Here is a 17,173-nt window from a genome sequence, read left to right on the forward strand (position 1 = left end):
TCATCTGAAAGCTGAATAAATAAGCTTTCCATCGATGTGTGGTTTGTTAGGATACGTCCGAGATACAACTATTTGAAAATCTGGAATCTGAGGGTGCAAAAAAATCTAAATATTGAGAAAATCGCCTTTAAAATTGTGCAAATGAAGTTCTAAGCAATGCATATTACTAATCAAAAATTAAGTTTTGATATATTTACAGTAGGAAATTTACAAAATATCTTCATGGAACATGATCTTTACTTAATATCCTAATGATTTTTGGCATAAAATAAAAAATCAATCATTTTGACCCATACAATGTATTTTTGGCTATTGCTACAAATATACCCCAGCGACTTAAGACTGGTTTTGTGGTCCAGGGTCACATATGGGAACCTGTTGCTCTGAGCTTGCAATGATTTAAACTAAAAACTACACCTCTTTGAGGGAAAATCTGCAGGATCGAGATGCCTTAGTATGAAGTGTAAGCAAACAAACGTATGTGAAGCAGCAACAGGGGCACCTTAGCATTTTAACACTAATCTCTGCTTTAAACAACTGTGTAAGCATATTTTTCCCAAGCTTCCACAGAGGGACTAATTACATGGGAACAATGCTGCCCACATTGTTTTAAGACAGAGCTAACATGAGAAATGTGCAGTTGTCTGTCGGTAAGCGTATTAATGGTCGTAGCGTGGGCAGTGGCTCTTTTCCTTCTTTCTCTCCCTCTGTTTTGTGTGAATGAGTAAGCGGGACAGGTGCAGGACTATGACATCAGCTATGCGCGCTCTCCTCCCCTGGTTCCCATGGTCACCACGCTCTCACAGCTGCAGTGTAAAACAAATGGCATGTAACAGCATCAAAACAGCCATTAGGGAAAATCAATACGCCCCCATTTGAGTCAAGCCTCCCCCTGCATTGAATCAAGCACATTTAATTGAATGATATAAGTAGCTGAAGAGTGAACTATCCATTTGCTCCCAGTTCCAGCCTGACTTTGATGGGAGAGAATCTCACAAAACCTAAGAACATGTCCAGATCATACCTCACCTTAAAATCAATCGAAATAAGTAGTTAGATTTTGCTTTTAAAAAATGGATACTTCTTTTAAGGATTTTCGTTACTGTACAGAAATTATTATTTTTTTTTTCATTATAATATTAATAAATGTTTGGTGAGCAGCAAATAGGCATATTATAATGATTTCTGAAGGATCATGTGACACTGAAGACTGAAGTAGAGCCTGCTGCAAATTCAGCTTTGCATCACAGGAATAAATTACATTTTAAAATATATTCATATAGAACAAAGTTATTTTAAATTGTTATAATTACTGCTTTTACAACATTTTTAATTAAAATAATGAAACTTGGGTGCGAAAAAGAGACTCTCTTATGATAATCTTAATTATTCCTAACTTTTATTTATTATTAACTTTTTAATATTATTAGTATCAGATGAGCATTGCAGAACTGAACAAACACATTTTCATTATGGAAATGCTTGAATAATTTAATAAAATAGAATACATGAATCTTTAATTTAGGTAGCGAATTAGCTGGAAATATACTTAATTTGCATGCAAATAATATTTTTTTTTCTTTATACAAAGTAAAACTTATTGCTTTTATTTCTGATATATATATATATATATATATATATATATATATATATATATATATATAAAACATATTTCACAATTTTGGACTGAAATGCCCTGGATTTTTTTTTTTTAGAATAACCTGTTAATAAAATACATCTTAAAATGTCAAACATTGCTAAATGTCTTGATATCTTGCAAGGCTGTCTAGATGGATGAATCTGCAGATCAAATCTGTGATATGGAATGATGTGAATGCTCTGTGACTGAGATCTTTTTATATCGGTCTAGCTGAGCTCTGAGTGGTGGGTGTGAGAAATGCTGCTCACCCTTTGGAGGAGGAAGTGATGTATCTGGGCTCTGTAAACTCCTAATGCTGTGAAATACTGACCAGATGACAGATGAGAATTGCTGTTTTTCTCTTATTTGCCTCCAAAGCCTAAGAACAGCTGACTGGGGTTCAATGTCAGAAAAATTGAGACTTGAAGAACTGAGGTGGCTTGAACACAATATATTGCATTTAATTTATTTTCTTAAAATTTTCTATTTTGTTTTTTCATGCATCAAACACATGTACTGCAATAAAGATATGGTTTTAGCATTGCTTAAAGTGACCAAATCTAAAGCAAATCTATTCCATCTGGATATTGTGATCCTTGTCATCAAATTTACTATACATCCCATGATGTCCATGCAAAATCACAAAGTGATTTTTACAGTGTTCTGGCCATGCAGTTGCATGTCTTAATCTACTCCCAGTTTGAGTGACTTGTTTAAGTCTGTGAAATCACCATTGACAATCTGATCAACAAGATGCTTTTATTGAATGCAGCTTTCATGGGAATCTCATCATGATGTAGTGGTGGATATACTAAAAAAATGGACTAAAAGAGACCCAGAAATGAGGGTTACACACTTGTGCTCTCCTTCGGCTTCAACTACTTTGAAATTAGTGTTTGGTATGACAAAGCGTCTCAGGGTTACTACATCCGGGCATGAGGCCAGATGAAATTCACATGCTATTTTGTCTACTCGTTGAGAACAAATGTGGACCGATTGGTGAGATAAATCTATATGTGATGCATCACAGAGTTTGAAGTCTTTAAGTTTGCATTAGGAGCTTCTCAGTGCATTGATTCTAAATGCTTTTCTCATCTTCAGTATTGATGCTATAAGATCTTCATTATGTATTAAAGCACTAGATATCATTCAAACTTCTCTTCAGAGTTCATTACACACTTTAAGTGGATTAAATAGACTGACTTATATATTATCAGTGTAACCTTCTAAATACACTATGAATTTATGATTACACAATTACATTTAATCAGATAAGAAGAACAGCTAAAATTAATATACTAAATCACAACAAAATATAGCACAACAAAAGTTATTTGGCTTATATTTGCACATGATGTCATCATCTCTAATATCACTTCTTTGCCTTAATAGCTTGCAGCAGCGGGACCCACTTTGACTTCTGAGATGAGGAGGAAGTGGGCTGTTTCAGAGCTCTAGGGTTATGTGGGCCGTCGTATTCATCAGCCTCAGAAGTGATTTCCATCTTCTGGATGATCAGCTTGAGCAGGTTATGCTGTTTCTCCAGCATACAGGACATCGCTTTCAACCTGAAGGGAAGAGCGGATCAAATGCAGTCTATGTTGTATGTCTGACAACTTACATAGGCTTAAATAGATGAGAATAAAAATACAAGTACATGTTAACTGATGCAACCACATGCCACTGCTCAGTTGTATTAAAATGCTTGTTTTTGTTATGAAATTATGAGCTGACTGTATTTCAAATATTATTTTGAAAATTATATGTAATAAATCACATTATCTGAAACGCTCTAAAAAGTAAGGTAGGTGAGATATGGGAATTAGAGCTGTGTGCCATTCATATTTGAATTGCTACAAACTTTAAAATGAAAATTCAAAGGAATTTGCTTTATGAATATGAATGTTTAGTTGATGGTGCATTATAGCCAATGAGCACTAGAGGCTGCTCTCCCACAAGTCTGAAAGGTTTGTAGCAGTGCTATTTTAGTATCATTGATATATTACTAAAGTTTTAGTACTTTTTTGGTGTATATACATATATTGAATACATCTATAGAGTTTTTAAGTTTTAGGTTATCTAGTCATTTTAGTAATTCAACTTAAACTAAACAAAAATGAGAAATAAAAAAATGAGAAAAAAAAAAACTTCAGCTTTACTAGCTGAAGTTCGCAAAATATTTTATTTTAGTTTATGTTTATTTTAAATGTGTTTTTAATCATTTTAGTTCATTATAATAGCCCTGGTTTGCAGTGTTCCGATTTTAAAACAACCCACATCAGCTTTATCATCACTTACATGCATCCACCTGGTTAGATATTAAGTTTTTAGTGCGTTATTTCCAAGTACACACACACACAAAATAAATAAATAAATAAAATAAATAAATAAATAAATAAATAAAATAAAATAAAACATTTAAATTAAATTAAATTAAATTAAATTAAATTAAATTAAATTAAATTAAATTAAATTAAATAAATTAAATTAAATTAAATTAAATTAAAATAAGGATTATGCTCCAAATATTTTGTAGAGGTTTCAGAAAAGTTGTTTAACAGCTTGGCACTGTACACTCAAAATGCACACTTAAATGTACCTTTAATACATCTTAAAGTACTAATATATATCCTTTAAAGGTAGTTTAGGTACAAATATATTTTTGAATGTTGTTAAAAGGTACAGAGGTACCTTAATGTCCCAGTGACAAGCTGTTGTACTTCTAAAGGTACAGTTTTGGCACTTTTATTCTGACAGATGGTTTTATAGGCACATTATTGCATAAAAAGCCTGATAAACCTTCTCATTTTTTATTGTGATGTTCAATAAATGGAGAAATATCAATATTTTCTAAAAAGTTCACACTACAACATAAGTTTCTGCTCACTTTTAAAATCAAACCCTTTTTGTTGCTCAAAGTTGGTGTTCCTGAGTAAACCCAAAACAGCGGTGGTAGTACAAAGAGATCACCTGTTCTTCTGTTTGTGCAGCTCTCTCTCCAGAGGCCCTCCTTGCCGTGAACAGAGGTTCAGACGGGTGCGAACTGTGTTTTGGATCTCGCCCTCAATGAGCGCCTGCATCAGCACTTTCTGTGTAACAAATGATTGTCATTAAAAGTTCATATTCACCCAAATTTCTTTGTTTGAAAAATGTTTTTTACAGAATTTTATCAAAAGTTCATGTGTGACCAGAATAGTAATAACAATTGTTGATAGACAAACCTTGCATTTATTGGGATAGATGGTGATAGTTGGTTTGTCTACACGCTTCAGGAACCAGTAAGGTAGCTTCTCCTCAAGGGCAGTGTGAAGATCTATCTGTAATGAAGTGCTTTCTTGAGTAACGTGATGCACTACTTATACTTTTACTGATAAGAGTTTTTTTTCCTGTGTTGGTGCTTTTCATTTTGAAACAGTAAGTTTGGGACGAGACATGTTTTTTTAGTCAATAATTTGTTCCACAGCTGTGAATCCTGATTTTCTACTTGCCACTGGTAGTCAGACGCTGGTGGCAGTAGGGGGAGGGACATTCTCGTTCTAAAGAATGTTTGATTGGACTACAATTTGGATGCGGTTCAGAGTCATTAATATTTTATCATAATTTTATATTACAATATTTTAATACCAATAATATTTTATTTATATAAAGTAAGTTTTAAATGCATACAGTACTATTCAAATTTTGGTGTCAGTAAGATGCTTTTAAGTCTCTTATGCTCATCAAGACTGCATTTTGATAAAAAATACAGTAAAAAAAAGTAATATTGTGAAATATTATTACAATTTAAATAACTGTTTTCTATTTTAATGTATTTTAAAATGTAATTTATTTATGTATGTGATGGCAAAGCTGAATTTTCAGCAGCCATTACTCCAGTCTTCAATGCCAAATCATTCTAATATGCGGATTTGCTGCTCAAGAAACATTTCTTATTGTTATCAATTTTAAAAACAGTTGTGTTGCTTAATATTTTTGTGGATTTTTTTTTTCAGGATTTTTTGATTAATAGAAAGTTCAAAAGTTCAAAAGTTCAAATCTTATGTGACATTATAAATGTCTTCAGTCACTTTTGATCAATTTAATGCATGCTTGCTGAATAAAATTATTATTATTATTTTTTTTTTTTTAAAGAAAGAACAATCTGACCCCAAACTTTTGAACAGTAGTTTATTCCTTAGTTAACTTTGTCAACTTTGAAAGTACACTACCAAGTAAATGTTATAAAGTCACAAATTTAAAAACACCACAAATCTCCAATTTTGATTAAACGGGGTCTTTAAATCTTACTAGGTTTTGTAAAACAATTTAGCAAAATACTGCTAAAAATGTACATCAATTAGAGCTATTAGCTGTAGTCAATGCAGTCTGCTCACCTGCATGGCTATCCTCTTCAACTCTGCATTTCTCTGTACCTCTGCGATGTCTCCTACTGCCAAACCAATCTGCAACGTGATTTAGACAAATAAGCCTAATATGTCCTAACAAATTGCAGTCATCACTAACAATAATAGCTGGCTTCCAGCAGGCCAGTGTTGAGTGTCCTACCATTAGGTTCATGAGAAGAATAGGCATGAGCAGCACAAAGATCACAAAAATAAAATAGGTGACTCCAGGGAACGCCATGCGGCCATTTTCATAAGCGTTCAGAAATGTGCTCTGGTAATTCAGCTCTCCCACTGTCATCACAAACGTCTGGGCTAACGCAAGGCTGATGGAGCTGAACTCATCCTGTCGAAAGCAGCAAACAGTAAACATCATCAAACCACACCGATTTGCCAAGACTTGACAGGTCTGTCATGCTGGGTTGATATGATCTCTCTGTTTGGACTTACCTGGTGGAGCATCAAAGCGTAGAAGGCCAATCCAAATGCGAGTAAGAGGAAGATAAAGAGAATCATGATGCACAACAGGGTCCTAATGATTCCACCAAACATCACCACGTAAATTCCAATTCTCTCAAACCTGCCGTGTGAAAAGGGCATATGAGAATTCAGATGTTTTATGCAAACGTTTTAGACTTTTTTGCTGAAATAAATAAAAAAATTAAATGCTAAAAGTGACTTTATTAATCACAACATTGTAATGTATTCACAACATGAAAATGTATTTTATAGTACAGTATGAAAATACATTTTTAGATTTGCGAAAGATTGCATTTCAGTGTTATTAAATTATTACTTTTTCTAAAGATTTCTTTTAAGTGAGTGTTAGATTATGCCAAAAAGGTAAAAGTTTGGTGTCAGAAAGATTTTTTTTAATTATTGTTTTTTATTTATTTATTTTATTTTAATTTTGAATGAAACAAGCTTTTATTAAGCAAGGATGCATTCAATTGGTGAAAAGTGACAGCAATCTTTTGTAAAATTATAAATTTCTTTACTATTGCAAATAATGGTTTCCACAAAAAATATACCAACATTGATAATAACAAGAAACATTCTTTAGCACCAAATAAGCATAATTAGAATGATTTCTAAAGGATCATATGACACTGAAGACTGGAGTTATGGCTGCTGAAAATTTAGCTTTGCATCAAAGGAATTAATTACATAATAAAATACTGTATATTAAAATAGAAAAACTTTCAATTGTACTAATACCTTTCAATTGCAATAAGATTTCACAATATTACTATGTTTACTGCATTTTAAATCAAGTAAATGCAACATTGGTGAGCATAAGTGACAAAAACATAAAAAAAACAAAATCTTTGACTCCAAACTTCCGAACAGTAGTGTATACTAAATGTAAAAAATAGGGGAAATTAACATGCACAATATCAAATATCGACTCATATGGATACATTTATAAAAATCTCAAATAAAGACTGATAATCTAGTATCAATATATATTGTGCATTTCTTACAGCATATACACTAAATACAATTTATAGTACTTCATTTTATTAATCAGCTTATCATGTACTGTAATTAATTTGATTAGAAATTTGAATTGATTGGCACCCCTAGTAAATACAATTTATTTGAGATTAATCCATACAAGTAGAAAATGTGACTTGTTCATATTAAAATTCTAGGAAGGCCACTAAAACTAAACCTCTGAAAGTAGAGCAGGAAGGCGATCCATGAAGTCAGAATGGCGAAAGCTCCAGCCTCCCATTGCCATGGGGGAAATTTAACATGCACAATATCAAATATCGACTCATATGGATACATTTATAAAAATCTCAAATAAAGACTGATTGTCACGAATTCGGTCCATGGACTTCCGTTTATTCACCACCAGAGGTCACCCTTTCCATTACATTGTCAGTTTTAATATTATATAAACACTATAATCATTTGTATTTTTTATTATTTTCTTTTTAATTTAAATTTTAATAATTTTGCTTTTGTCATTTTTATAATTTTTTGTTCTTTATAAATATTCGTATTTGTGTTTAATTTTTTAATTTACATTTTAGTTTTTCTAGCAGTAATTTGAGTACTTCTACTTAAACTTATTTCAGTCTATTTTTTTAAGTTTATATATATATATATATATATATATATATATATTTCAGCTATATTTTAATTAACAAAATGTTTTTAATAGTTTTAGTTAACAATAATAAATGTGTTCTGGAATCTGCAAATATGTCCGGTTATTATGCTCTTCTCCATAATTTGATGAAGTACTACTGCCATTTTTATTAGAAATTGTGCACAAAAATCTGTTTGAAATAAAATTCCAAGGGATGTACAAAATATTGGTACCATATTGGTTAATTAAATGTAAAAATAGGGGAAATTAACATGCACAATATCAAATATCGACTCATATGGATACATTTATAAAAATCTCAAATAAAGACTGATAATCTAGTATCAATATATATTGTGCATTTCTTACAGCATATACACTAAATACAATTTATAGTACTTCATTTTATTAATCAGCTTATCATGTACTGTAATTAATTTGATTAGAAATTTGAATTGATTGGCACCCCTAGTAAATACAATTTATTTGAGATTAATCCATACAAGTAGAAAATGTGACTTGTTCATATTAAAATTCTAGGAAGGCCACTAAAACTAAACCTCTGAAAGTAGAGCAGGAAGGCGATCCATGAAGTCAGAATGGCGAAAGCTCCAGCCTCCCATTGCCATGTGTTCTCTAGATTGAAGCACATGGGAATGACAAAGACTAAAGAGCTAATAGCTGCAGACCAGTCAGCAGGGTTAGAGAAGTCCGTGAAGTAATTTATTTGCTGTAATGTAAAAGACATGAGGAGTTAAATAAAATCACCTTTAGGTACCAAACATAGTGCAATTTGAATACCCTCGCCAGTGGCAAATAGAACAATAGCGTACACACTTCAATGCATGCAAATTCTGAGCTGTGTTTTTATAGCTAAATCACTTGGCTGGAAGGCTTAGAGCCCTGCAAGGGAATCCCCACAGCAAAGGCATGTGTGTTTAATTTGCATCATGACATTTATGATTAGTGATGGTTTGATTGCCCTCTGCTGAGAGTCTGTGTTGTAGTATGAGAGAAATTTATAGTGGATGCATCATGGGAAGTGATGACATAACTATTACCTGCTGAGCCAACTGCACCAGCTCTTTGCAAACGGAATACACATTAAAGACAAGCACCATGATTATACAGACTGAGATTAAACTTTTTTGCTGGATGGAGATAAAAAGAGACAGAGAGAGAGCGAGAGAGAGTGTCATTACAACATTATCACCAAGTTAATTACATGAACATAATAATTGTATCACTTTTCATTAACCCAACTAGCATATTGTGCTTAATTAAAATCTCTGCTATGGTGTGTGCATGTTCCTCACACTCAAATATGGATCATACTAATGCCAATATGAGTATTGTGTGCCATTTCTATAAAGATAAATGGTAATATGCGTACAAGATTAGACATACTTAATTTCATGGGGATTATAACCTTGGAGCTGATGAATAAATCACCAAGTTAATTACATGAACATAATGATTGTATCACTTTTCATTCATAACCCAACTAGCATATTGTGCTTAATTAAAATCTCTGCTATGGTGTGTGCATGTTCCTCACACTCAAATATGGATAATAATAATGCTAATATGAGTATTGTGTGCCATTTCTCAAAATATAAATGGTAATATGCATACAAGATTAGACATACTTAATTTCATGGGGATTATAACCTTGGAGCTGATGAATAAAGGGGAAGTTGATGAATGCCATTCAGTTCATAATGACACTCATTAAATTAAGTAACAGGACATAGACAAGGTTATAAGGAAGTGAATGCAAATGTGAATGGATATGCATGTAATTATGAATGATAGCTTGAATAATTGGCTTGTCTTTGCATAACAAATTAGGCCAATTTGACAACAAAAACCATGGTCCCTTTGACCCCCCATATAATGATGAATAAGGTCTGAGATGACATTGTTGGTATATGATTCAAAAGGAATAAAAATTGTTAGGAGAAATTTAGAATTATATTGCGTGCTCACCAATGAATCCTCTGTAGTGAATGGGTGCCGTAAGAATTATTTTAACCAGAAGCAACAGTTTGAAGTTGAAAACCTCTTATTGATGCATTTGTTCATTAGAAACAACGTTTTTCACCTCACAAGACATTAACCGCTGCACTGGAGTCATGTGGAATATTTATTGTGATGTTTTAATTAGCTGTGTATCCTAGGTGTATATGACTTTCTTCTTTCAGACAAATACAATCGGAGTTGTATTAAAACATGTCCTAGCTCTTCCAAGCTTTATAACGGCAGTGAATGGTGGTTGAGATTTTGAAGCAAATTAAAAAGTGCATTCATCCATCATAAAAAGTACTCCACATCCATATTTAAAACTTTATAAAACCGTAATCTCTAGCTTCCTCTAACTTTCGTCTCCAGCTGTCATTTGTTCCACACATTACAGGAATTACACTCTACATTGTGTTCACTTCAACTCTTGAGCTCATCTTTTCCCTACAAGATGCCAGAGAACTCTGAATAGAGGCTGTCTACCTCTCTAAAAGATACGGGCACCATGGTGACAGATGTGTTGTTTCCAAAAACGTCCTGCTTCGGTCTCAGATTGAGGATGAGGTATGTGAGGGGCAACAAGCCAAGCAGGTAGACAGCCAGGTTCAGCAAATGAACCTTGCTTCCATACGCCTTCCTGTCCGAATAAAACACAGTTTCAGTAGGATATTCAAATGCTTATGTAAATCAATCTATTTGTTTGAAGTGATGTTAACACTGTAATGCTGATATTTTTAACCATGTGCACTAAAGTAAAATGCAGTGACTGTATTGTATAAGACATAAAAAACAACTGACTTTAGACATTAGCATATCATAGTAAGTTTAAACATCTTGACAAGAACTGTTACAGCACATCTTTAGCATACCACTTCATCTCCAGATATTTTTGGCTCACGGGGTGAGTGAGGAGCTCCAGACGGTTGTACCGCACCATGGCCTAGTGTGGTGTGGTACAAGAGTTACAATTTATTCTCACACTGTTTTAGGATGCAAAAAGAATAGGAGCTTTGGATTTAAGAATGTATAGTGTACAATGGGGTCTAAAAGTCAGATATCACTAGAAACAATGCTTTTTTTTAATACATTTTTTAAACCTTTAATACACAATCCATTGTTTTGATAAAAGATGGCTGACTTGGAGAAACGCAACCTGTTCTACATGCAATTTAAAAGACTGTGGAAATTATTTGTTAAAAACAGAAAAGTTCCCTTACTATAAAAGTTACTATAAAAGTTTCCCATATTAAAAAAAAAGAACATGACATGATTTTACAGTAAAATACTTTTAAATTGACAGTTTTGAAACTGTAAATTTCACTGTAAGTGAAAAAGATGGAAGTGAAATGTCTAAGCGTTGTAAGAGATGACTGTAAGTGAAAAAAGATTGTCACCTTATAATTTACAGTTATTAACATTCCAATTTTTATGTTTTTTACTGAATATATATATATATATATATATATATATATATATATTAAGGGAACGTCTCGGTTACGTATGGTAACCCTCGTTCCCTGAAGGAGGGAACGGGGACGTCACGTCGGATGACCGACGAATTGGGATCTCGCTTAGAGAGACCAATCTACTTCGAGTGTAAACTACCAGCGATCTCATCATGCACCTCCGGGAAGAAAGGCACTGGGGTGGGGCCCTGAGAACCAGCGCGAGCCACCCCGAGAAACCAAACGTCCAACCTTGAGGGTTCGGGACGCGGTGGAAGATTCCACTCGAGCCCGACACTCTCGGCGGCCCGGGAAAGCATAGCCATCATTTCTGGGTCCGTATCCGGCACCGCTGACCGCCCAGAGGGCGGCAACGCTGACGGATCTTCATCCCCAGAGAAATCCGGCTCACCCTCCGATGCTGCAACCGACATCCGATCGTCGGGGAGAGCCTCGGAAGAAACAGGTGGTACCCCCCGGCAGGGTCCAGCCTGGTCTTTTGAGAGCTCCGCTGGTTTCGGAGTGCCGGCTGGCTGGGGCATCCCCGGAGGGGAATTCCTCACCGTGACCGTAAGACCAGTCCGCCCGAGATGGCCGTCTGCAACACACACAGGGGTAGTGCAGCCTGTTGTGTGTAACCCACTCGACACGGGAAAACCACCGCCGCAGAAGCGCCGTACCACCAGCACGAGAGCCCACGAAGAGCGTGCTTGACTGTAGTTTTCACTACCGTAGACTTAGGTCAGGAGCAGAACGATAGAACCGCTCGGCTCCGAAGCGAAAGCTGAAAATGCGCTGCATCTGCTGCCTACTTACACTCACGCTGTGATCAACAGCAGCTGGATGCAATAATCGCATGCCAATGTGCATTGGCTCGTTTAGTTTACACTCGAAGTAGATTGGTCTCTCTAAGCGAGATCCCAATTCGTCGGTCATCCGACGTGACGTCGAGAGTGACCGACTGAAAGGGAACTTACGTTCATAGCTGCTAAAGGTTGGTACTTCATTGCTTTGTCTGCCTTAGCATACTTCATTGACTGTATTGGAGCCTGAAGCCATTGAAAACCATACTTGATCTGCCAACAACATTGAACAATTATTAATAGTTTTAATGCAACTTTTTGCACATTTGTGCAAGGCTTACATGATAATCCGGACTGTTGGCATCATGATCAGATTCTAAAATACACCGGTCCAGAAGGTGCTGTTCAGAAGAGAGAAGGGTTTCATGTCAAAGACTTTTATCAAAAAAAATTAAAAAAATACAGATTTTAATAAGGTGGGAAGTTAATTTACAGACCTTAAAAGACTCTGGGAGGAACTCTATAATGTCCATCACGGGACAGCGGGATGTTGCTTTAAATGACTTTATTGCCTCGCCACACCTGCAGTGAATTAATATAGCTTTGTCAATCATTGGCAGACTGCAGAGGAGAAAAACAATATAGGTTTTTTAAAAAAATCTATTTTGAGTTTTGCAAAGGTAGCCCCTCAATCAATTCTCTAATTTTGTTCCATTAAAAATCCTACACTGAATCCTAAACCCTTTTTTTTATATATTTTATTTCAAAGCACTGAAAAGGAAACTTTAAAAGTAGTTTAAAAGAGTTTTTTTTTTCTAGCTAAGAAAAACAGAAAATAATCAGCCTAACCATAAAATGAACATTGCAACAATTTGACAATATTAATTCATATATTATTATTAATCTGAATTTCCAAGTTACTTTTTATATTAAAATTAATACTGGTCATTTTGAATGTGGATGGCTTCTTACCTCTCGCTTTCAATGACAGCATTCACTACATCTTTTTTCTCATTACGCACAGCTTCATGTAAAAAAGAGTTGTCAGCATTGTTGAGAGTGATTTCAGCTCCCCTGTCCAATAACAGCAAAACAGCACCTACATGTCCCGATTGTGCAGCTATGTGAAGGGCTGTGTTCTGTTAAAGCATACACGTTATTAATAAGCAGTTTCGTTCAATTATAATCACAAAAGACAATAATTACTTTAAAATTACAGCACAGTAAAATAATTACTTTTACTCTAAAAATACATTCTTGAAAAAGACTATTTCAGCAAGGCTGCATTTCTTTGATCAAAAAACAGTGTAAACCGTAATGCTGTGAAATATTATTACAATTTAAAAATGTTTTCTATTTTAATATATTTTCAAATATATGTATTTTATTCCTTTGATGGTAAAGCTGACTTTTCAGCAGCCATTACTCCAGTCTTTAGAGTAACATGCTTCTTCAGAAATCATTCTAATATGCTGATTTGGTGCTCAAGTAACATTTATTATTACTATAAATGTAAAAAAAAAAGAAAAAAATGTAATATGAATATTTTTGTGGAAACTGTAATACATTGTTTTTCAGGATCATTTGATGAATAGAAAGTTCAAAAGAACTGCATTTGTGAGACTATGTTAATTTTGTTTATTTTTGATCTTGTTCAGTTGTTTTCCCATGGCATAGTAATTGTATTTCTCAAACTGATTGTGCTCCACAGTTCCCCTTCAGGAACTCGAGCTGCATCGAGATTCACTTTGGGAACGTCCCTGTGTGACCGCGTTCTGAAGCACGTGTAAAATCAGTCCAGTGGAGCAGCGAGACGTCACGAGCGGGGTGACGAGAGCGCCAGGAAGTATAAAAGCGCATCCGGCAGAGCGCAAGTTAGCTTCTGCTCTTCAGTAGCGCTCTGTGTATGTGTCAGTCTATTTACTGCTGTCTGTCAGTCCACAAGCATTCAAAAAAGAATATGTCAAAGTCTAAACTAATATCTATGGCGAGCAAACGGCATTACAGATCTTGTGTGCCTCCCTGCCCACGCTATCTGGCAGCGGGGGATACACACGATCTGTGTGTTGTTTGTTTAGGAGCGGAGCATGCACGGTCAGCTTTCGATGGAGCTGATTGTCATCACTGAGAGTTACTCTCGCTGCGTATGCGCCGCTCTCGCCTGGCTGTGTTTGATGAGAGCGGCCAGGCTCGCGATCCCGCTGGCACCGGTCCCCAGCGTAGACTGTTGTCGTGGAGATCGTGGGTGGATTTAGCGGAGGGATCCGAGACGGGCTCGTTCTTTTCTCGGTCCTCACCCGCTAGATCCGCGGCTCTCTCTCAAGGTTCGGAAGCCCGCGCTGCGGTTTCTTCCCCCCCCAAGCCGGCCCAAGCCGTCAAGCTCCTCATATCGCCAGTCTCAAAAACAGAGCATTGCAACCCGCACCTCTCCACAGTAAGATCGGGGGTCGGGGCGACGCTCTCAGTCGGGGTCTTCTAGACCGCCTAGAGACGTTGTTTAGGATTTTTACGCTGCTTACCCCATCCTCATTTGTTTCATCCAGAAGTTTGACATTTGCTGCCAGGAGGATTTTCATTGTCTGTGTGTATCCCTCAGCCGCAGCATGATGTAAACAGGACCAGCCTTTGTAATCACTAGAGATTACAAAAGACCTTAAGACAGAATGTCCAGCTGAATGAACTCACAAAGTGCAATTTTTGAAGCTACTAATTTAAAGGTCCCCTGAAATGCTTATGCGTGTTGACATCATTTTAACTGAAACAGGAAGACAGGGCGGGACATATCAAGCAGCCCCGCCCCATTTTTAAATAGCCAATAGCGTTAGTTTATATCACAGCTTGGCCTAGAGCTGTTCAGAGCCGTTGAGCTCCGTAAAGTCACATTTGACAGGGTATGCCAGCCACAATCTCATCCATATTGCTATAAATTGTGTAGAATTCAAATTCTGATACATTTTGTGGTTTGCGCCGACTCGCGCATGTGATCCGCTCCGTGCTATCGCGTCTCTGGACCGGAGCAGAGTGTGTGTGCGGTGCGGTGGTTAGCGTGACACAGCGCGAAACCAGACTTTTTTTCCTCAATGGAAAGCATATTTACACTGTTTGAATCGTTCCCTGTCCCCTATATAGTGCACTACGTGCCATTCACTGTACAGAAAATACTAATTCTGTGGACAAGTGACCAATTTCAGCCGCGGCTTCAGCGTCTATTTTATAGTGTAGGGGGCGGGCGCTTCGGATTCTAGAGAGCATTTGATTGGACAGAAAGTTTGATGAGACGCTGAAGTGTGACGTCAAAAAAATCGTTGAGCCTTTTTGGTGGAAATGACGAACTGCAAGCTTTGAATGCTTATATCTTCTAAATGCGAATTTTGTCACTGTTTTGGAGCACACTGCCTTATAGATAACCTTAAGACTAACATATTGATACTAACACCCAAAAAACTTTTAATTTTGATTTCATGGGGATTTTAACTAAAAAAATGGGAATATTAGCTTTTGAGATTTTGACGCAATTATGACCTGGTAGGGTTATTATCTTGAACTAGCCTAAAACTAAAACCATAAAAACTATAAAAACCATAAAATAAACATTACCTGAAATTTTTTTTTTTTAAACATATTTTATTTCAGTTAGTTGCCAAGGCAATCATTTCCATTCAATTTAAGTTGAAATACTAAATTAACTAAAAACTAACACTTAATAAAACTACATAGACATAAAAAAAAACGCTAATAAAAATGTCACACACAAGAAAATTATTAAAACTTTAACTGAAATGAAACTACAACAGTAACTCGATGCTAAAATAACACTGCCTGGTATTTATGAAAAACTGCTTGTGATGACTGTGAAAATGTAGATTCCCAGAAAAGTATGATGTACCTTTGAAACAGCGCACCGCTCCTGAGCAGCAGCTCCACAACTTGAGTGTGTCCTGCCATTGAAGCAAGATGGAGGGGCGTCAGACCCTTTTCATCCCAATCGTTCAGCATTTTAGAGTCTGTGAGGGTCTCCAGCAGCCTTTTACATGTGTTTGTACGCCCATATCTGACAGAAATTGGAGAAAACACTTAATATTAGCAGGTTTTAGAGTGTAGATTTGAAAGCTTGGAGTTACGCTGCATTCATTTGTTTTAAGGCCTGCAAAATTCTCATAAATGGTCAGAACTACCTTTGATATGTTATTATAGGTCAAAACCTATTGCTTATACAGTATATAAGAAAATATGCACAAAGATCTGATTTTGAAATAGCTGTGGCTGTATTACAAACGTTCTCACTCTGCAGCGAAGTGAAGCGCTGATTTCTTCTCCCGTGACTTTTGACCCACAAAGATATTAAGACCCAGCATATTTTTGACCGAATCGTGGATGCCAAGTTTGCAGGCGTAGTGCAGAGGAGTGCAGCCTTCAACATCCTCACCAGACAACATCTCCTTCACGGCGTTGCTCTGGAGGAGGCAATGGGCTCTTATAACTATATACAGAACATATGCATGTTTAAAACAGTACATTATGTAATAATCCATAACAAAGGGTCACTTGTACTCTTTAGGCTTTCTTTCAAAATGAAAGAGCTGTGTTCTGCATCTAACAAACTGAACTTGACATTTAGGAAGGTTTTCACACCTGTAAGACTGTCTCAGGAAGATTTTTCAGCCCTTTTGGTTGAAGAACGACAAAGTGGAGGAAGTTGCGACCTACTTTGTCTTTGATTCTGAAATCGGCACCTTTTTTCAACAAGACAATATGTTAAATATGCAGAAATGTGCATGCAA

General features: G+C 35.8%; 1 protein-coding gene across 1 annotated transcript in view; it reads right to left on the reverse strand.

The window, feature by feature from the left end:
- Positions 1-3,011: 3,011 nt before the first annotated feature.
- Positions 3,012-17,173, reverse strand: part of LOC107657811 (transient receptor potential cation channel subfamily A member 1-like) — a 33,221-nt gene continuing 19,059 nt past the window's right edge. The window contains exons 10-27 of the mRNA XM_016446057.1: positions 17,025-17,125; positions 16,677-16,846; positions 16,279-16,443; positions 14,912-15,026; positions 13,365-13,531; positions 12,890-12,974; positions 12,734-12,793; positions 12,567-12,665; positions 11,014-11,084; positions 10,628-10,781; positions 9,184-9,273; positions 8,683-8,852; positions 6,472-6,601; positions 6,185-6,367; positions 6,013-6,081; positions 4,861-4,956; positions 4,610-4,728; positions 3,012-3,207 (exon numbers count right to left, since the gene is read on the reverse strand). Coding sequence (XP_016301543.1) covers positions 3,012-3,207; positions 4,610-4,728; positions 4,861-4,956; positions 6,013-6,081; positions 6,185-6,367; positions 6,472-6,601; positions 8,683-8,852; positions 9,184-9,273; positions 10,628-10,781; positions 11,014-11,084; positions 12,567-12,665; positions 12,734-12,793; positions 12,890-12,974; positions 13,365-13,531; positions 14,912-15,026; positions 16,279-16,443; positions 16,677-16,846; positions 17,025-17,125 — 2,240 coding nt within the window. The remainder of the gene's footprint in view (positions 3,208-4,609; positions 4,729-4,860; positions 4,957-6,012; positions 6,082-6,184; positions 6,368-6,471; positions 6,602-8,682; positions 8,853-9,183; positions 9,274-10,627; positions 10,782-11,013; positions 11,085-12,566; positions 12,666-12,733; positions 12,794-12,889; positions 12,975-13,364; positions 13,532-14,911; positions 15,027-16,278; positions 16,444-16,676; positions 16,847-17,024; positions 17,126-17,173) is intronic.

This window comes from Sinocyclocheilus anshuiensis, unplaced genomic scaffold, assembly GCF_001515605.1.
Source record: "Sinocyclocheilus anshuiensis isolate Anshui unplaced genomic scaffold, SAMN03320099.WGS_v1.1 scaffold7, whole genome shotgun sequence".
In the NCBI taxonomy this organism is placed as follows: Eukaryota; Metazoa; Chordata; class Actinopteri; order Cypriniformes; family Cyprinidae; genus Sinocyclocheilus; species Sinocyclocheilus anshuiensis.